General features: G+C 38.4%; 1 protein-coding gene across 1 annotated transcript; it reads left to right on the forward strand.

Moving 5' to 3' along the window:
* Positions 1 to 32: 32 nt before the first annotated feature.
* Positions 33 to 4,000, forward strand: LOC148850837 (putative jasmonic acid carboxyl methyltransferase 2). Its single transcript, XM_088943473.1, has 4 exons — positions 33 to 333; positions 509 to 919; positions 1,055 to 1,312; positions 3,409 to 4,000. The coding sequence occupies exons 1-4, from the start codon at positions 259 to 261 to the stop codon at positions 3,787 to 3,789; spliced, it is 1,125 nt and encodes a 374-aa protein (XP_088799599.1). The 5' UTR covers positions 33 to 258; the 3' UTR covers positions 3,790 to 4,000.
* The last annotated feature ends 1,356 nt before the right edge of the window (positions 4,001 to 5,356 follow it).

Here is a 5,356-nt window from a genome sequence, read left to right on the forward strand (position 1 = left end):
AGGATAAATTGGGCGTATTTTATGGGATAGGTGTCAAATAAAATTTTCCATTGCGCAATAAACATGTTTGAAACGTGGTGCCTACTCTGACGACGGTGAGAGCGAAATCCGAATTTGTTCCATAGTTATAATGCATTAATTTGAGTTTTGAGGGAGTAAAATGGCTCATGGAACTCAATACCTTGTTTGCTCCTCTGGTTCTACTATATATATCCACCCCCATTATCCACAGGCGATACAGAGGAGAGAGAGAGAGTTATGGACATAAAGCAAATAGTCCACATGAACGAAGGGACTGGGGAGACCAGCTATGCCAAGAACTCCGTAGTTCAGGTTAGCCTCCATAACACTTTTCTTTTCCAGGCGTTGATTATTGAGTTTGATGGCGTTATAGGATGCATCTTAGGGCTTCAAACTTTTTTCTAATGGGTTGATTGGATTTTGTACAACCATTTATGAGTTATCGTCTGCTTTATTTAATTTTTGTTCTAATTAATGAGTTTTACAGAACAAAATCATATCGGTTGGGAAGCCAATAATAGAGGAGGCTGTATTAAGCTTCTGTTGCACCAATTATCCTGGGAGTGAGAGAGTCGTCATAGCGGATCTGGGATGTTCATCGGGACCCAATACTATGTTGGCGGTATCTGATATTATGGACGCCATCTGCCGGATATGCCGTCAACTGGGAGACCCGTCACCGGAATTTCAGGTGTTCTTGAACGATCTTCCGGGGAATGACTTCAACACTCTATTCCGGTCAATTCCGGCATATTATAACAGTATCGAGGAAGAAAGGGGAAGTGAATTTGGGCACTGCTATATTGCAGGTATGCCCGGTTCCTTTTACGGGAGACTATTTCCAAGAAAGAGCCTACACTTTGTTCATTCTTCTTCAAGTCTCCATTGGCTCTCTCAGGTAATTACGCAAGAACCTAAAATTCTGAACTTGATGATTAGAGATAGAAGATTCCAACATGGACGGCCTCTCGAGTCTCGAGGAGGAAATCTACGAAGCTGGTTGATCAACTGAAGGTTGGTTTTGAATTTTCAGGTGCCACCAGGCCTCGGCAGCAAAAACAAGGGGAAACTCTTCATATCGAAGACAAGCCCGGCTTGCGTATTAAGCGCATACGCCCTGCAATTCCAGAAGGATTTCACGACATTTCTGCATTCACGTTCAGAAGAAATGGTTGCAGGAGGCCGTATGGTTTTATCTTTGGTGGGTCGGAGGTCTGCCGATCCCTCCACTGAAGAGAGTTGCCATCAGTGGGAGTTTCTAGCACAAGCACTGCAGACTATGGTTATCCAGGTAGCCGTCAATTTCTTGTCCATTATTTTATTATTTTGAATTTTATCGATATTAACTTTAAAACATTAACTTGTAAATTAATCCTACTCTATCTACAACCAAATTCCAAATCCTCGCGAATTTGGTACTCACACCCTTCTAGTTCTCGCTAATACTTTCAACCGTGCATGGGAACGTCTTCCAAATTCCAATACACGGCTGTGTAAATATTGTGAGGAACAACAAAGGGTTCACCGGTTTAACACTTTGATCATACCGCCCGACAAATGGTTTTAGTATAGCAAAAGTGAATATATGAAATAATCAATGTCCGCAACTTCCCCTTGTAAATTATTTATGAGGTGTGCAGTGTTAGATCATTTGACTCCTATGCAAATCACCATATCACATGCATGTCACGGTTGTCACATACCACCTTTTGAAGCCCATCAGCCAATTCCAGCGTAGCGATACAAACAGAAAAGAACACGTTTTGAATGCAAAGTAAATGGATTTAAAAATAATGGATGGGAGATCAATTTAGCTTGACTCTATTAACATCTTAGATTTGACATGGCTTTTTTACTTTATTTTAATAATGTATTATGTGTAGAGATTTGGAATAATACAAATTATAGAAGAGAACAAATCATAAATCCCTTTCCTATATTTCTCATATTCAATATTATAATGGAGTCTTAAACTTTTTTATTTATCTTACATCAATAATGCCACAACCCATCCGTCAAATAATTAATAAAGGCCATGTGATACCTCTTCAAGAACACCCATCACTCGACTATGTGGACAATATTGTTGCTTGGCCGTCATCTCATTCGAACGAGTGGGGCTGATCGAGGATGGAGAAACGTCACTGGCAGAAGGAGCAGTGACAGGGTATTTGTACGTTGCATACACACCGTGACACAGACACCAGCAACAACTTGATTTATAAGACAAAATTACCCTTGATTTATTTCTCTCCCCTATTACATGTTCACCACTTATCTCTTATCTCACAAACCACCAACAGCTACTCACCATTGTCCATCAATAGTTGAATTTGAGTAAATGGATTTGGTAGTTGAAAAATGTCTGGCGGAGGGTGGGCTGGGACCTTTGGACGTATGTAAAAATATGAAACCCTACACAATAACCCATCTTTTAGCATGAAACTATAAATCATCCTGATGGGGTTCTTTGTTTCATAAATAAATTCTGAGAATAGAATTTGAAATAATATTTTTAAGTTAATACTAGAAAAAATTTAAAATAAAGGCTCAGTTTGAAAAGAATACACATACAAATATGTAGTGTAAATATATACAAACACAATATTTTACACACTACGAAATTCGTATTTGTACTCCTTCCAAACTGAGCCAAAATAAAAATTCGTTGACAATGTCAGCATCTGAATCTCCGCTACTGGGATTGAATGGTTGAAAGTAAGATGACTCCTTCGTCAGTCATCATCATGCTACAACACCATGTAATTATCAGGACACCGGTGTTCTGTAACCAGTCGTGTGCGGGTTGTGTCTGTGGTGCTACCTTGCTATATTAGGAACTGGGACCACCTTGTCATGGGGATAGTCAGTGGGGGCCCTTGTGGCATTTGAATGCATCGAGTAAGCATAAGTAATAAAACAACAACACAAGAAAAGAAAACAAAATAGCACATGAATTATTCAAAAGGCTTTTTGTATCGTATTAATTAATTGATCACAAATACAAGTATAAAAGTTTGTATCAAGAGGATTTCATGTTTAACCTTTACATGTATTAGTACATTCCACTATGAATAAGTTAAGCAATTGAAAAAATAACGTAAAGAAATATCATAATGGTGAAAAATTATATTACTTGGTTACTATGTTGTCATTGACATTTTTCTATACAAATTAATACATGTATTACTACATTCAAGATACACTTGATGGCACTTTAATGACACGTCACGAGGCATGGTAATGGCACTGTGGTCACTTGTGACAACCTACTCTTTGTGATGGACTGAAGGGAAAAACAGAGGTTGGGGTTGGTTGCTTCTGGGATTTCGCTCAATTACTAGGTCTGATGGAAATAAATAAGTAATTAATTAAATTGGTTGACAGGGACTGGTTGAAGAAAAGAAGTTGGATTCGTTCAATGCTCCCTACTACTCACCCAGTGCAGAAGAGCTCAGATCAGCTATACAGAGGGAAGGTTCATTTGCAGTTGATCGACTGGACATCCTTGAGATCGACTGGGATGGGGGTGATCATGATACAGCAGCAGCAGCAGAGGAAACAACTGAGGAGAGTGGTGCTGAGAGAGTGATGAAGACGATACGGGCGGTTGTGGAGTCCATGCTGACAAGCCACTTTGGAGGGGAGATAATGGACGAATTGTTCCGAAGGTACAGGGATTTACTAAGTCATTACATGTCTACCTCCAACAATACCACCAAATACACTAACATCATTATTTCCATGTCAACAAAATTAAGCTATTAGAGAACATAGAGATGTTCTCAATGTGATCAACACTGCAGTGGCTTGCTGGCAGCTGGTAGTGTTTCGTTGGTAGCAGATCATTACCCCTAGAAACACACCTTGGAGCCTATAAATAGAGGTTGCCACTTAGTATGTTCATGTGGTGATTTTGCATGCTCAAAGCTGTGGAAGTGATGGAGATCCCAATAATAATATATATGTTTGGTAACCATCTGATCTGAGGCGCCCTGATTCAGTTTGATTTCTTGCTGCCATGGTTTTTAAAACCGAACCAGTTAGGGGTCCGGTTGTTTGATTTCAATGGCCGGTTTTTTTAATAAAAATTTTAAAAATAAATTAAAAAAACTAAAAAATAGTTAAAACCGTTCAAACGATTAATCAGTCAGTTCAGTGATTTAATGACCAAAAGCAATGATTTTAAGGAAAAAACAGAACTGATCAAATGGCCGATTTTTTAATTTTTCAGTCCGATCATCCGATCCGATCTGATTTTGAAAACCATGCTTGCTGCCATTGTTTTTCTTTTTGTAGGCAAAATTTGAGACGACATTTTCCCTGAGATGGTAATTGCAGCAATTACTCCATAGGAAACCCCCAACCAGTGGAAATAAGCTCAAAACATCATTTGAAGTTATTTTTATTTTTCATCGATGACAGCCACGTTTTATTAATTGGAACTCAGATCTGCTACCACGAGACAATACACTCCTAGTGTCATTCATGAGGAGATATTTTCGATGTGGGGCTAGAGTGCCTCGTAGCTAGAGTGTGGGTAACAGCTGATTTAGACTTTTTTTATGGGCGTTTCAGCACATGTGAGATGGGATATCTCACTTCGCAAGTGGTTTTAGTTAGTTTTCTTGGGTGTCCTTTTTAGTGAGCTATCGTTTTTTATCTTTGTGACTGTATTTGTTCTATCTGCTATGTTCTCTTAGTATATCTTTGGCATCGATGTTAGATGGAAATAAGGTTTAAAATTTTGATACGATACGGTGATACGGGGCATATCATATTGCATATTTGAAAAATAAATATTGAATACACATGGAAATCAGACGTTATGTCTTTTTTTTATATGTGTATCGAACCTGTATCGGACCATATTAGGGCGTATCAAGGGCATATCGGTAGCGTATCGACGAAAAACATACGGTCAAAAACTGAAAAAGAAAATAAAGGGGAAAAACAAGCTTCTTTTCCTTGAAATAAGCCTTCTTTCGCCCCCAAATGACTATAAAACTCCAAACCTCATTCCTATTGTGCTATATTTGCAAAAATTTGAAAGAAACAAGTGAGAATCGTTATTATTATTTTTTTTTCAAATTTTTATCTTCCTATAAACACTAAATATGTTTTAGATCTATAGATTTATCTATCATATCCACCAAGGTTCAAAGTATCATTACGTATCGGCCTATATCGATCAATACGTATCATTCCGGGACCCTTCCGATATGCCCCTATAGTGGGTGTTTCGGGGGTCGGACCGGTTCAGAGGATGGAGGGGTCCTAGACCGGCTCCCCTAAACCAGTTTTGAAAAAAAAAATAAAAAAATAGTAAAAAAAC

This window comes from Nelumbo lutea, chromosome 5 (assembly GCF_056320005.1).
Source record: "Nelumbo lutea isolate HS-2025 chromosome 5, American lotus-T2T, whole genome shotgun sequence".
Classification (NCBI taxonomy): Eukaryota; Viridiplantae; Streptophyta; class Magnoliopsida; order Proteales; family Nelumbonaceae; genus Nelumbo; species Nelumbo lutea.

Bases quoted from the DNA above. Each gene is read 5' to 3' on its own strand.
- LOC148850837 (XM_088943473.1), top strand. From the start codon at position 259: ATGGACATAAAGCAAATAGTCCACATGAACGAAGGGACTGGGGAGACC. The intron at 334-508 runs GTTAGCCTCCAT...TGAGTTTTACAG, and splicing joins CCAAGAACTCCGTAGTTCAG to AACAAAATCATATCGGTTGG. The intron at 1,313-3,408 runs GTAGCCGTCAAT...ATTGGTTGACAG, and splicing joins TGCAGACTATGGTTATCCAG to GGACTGGTTGAAGAAAAGAA.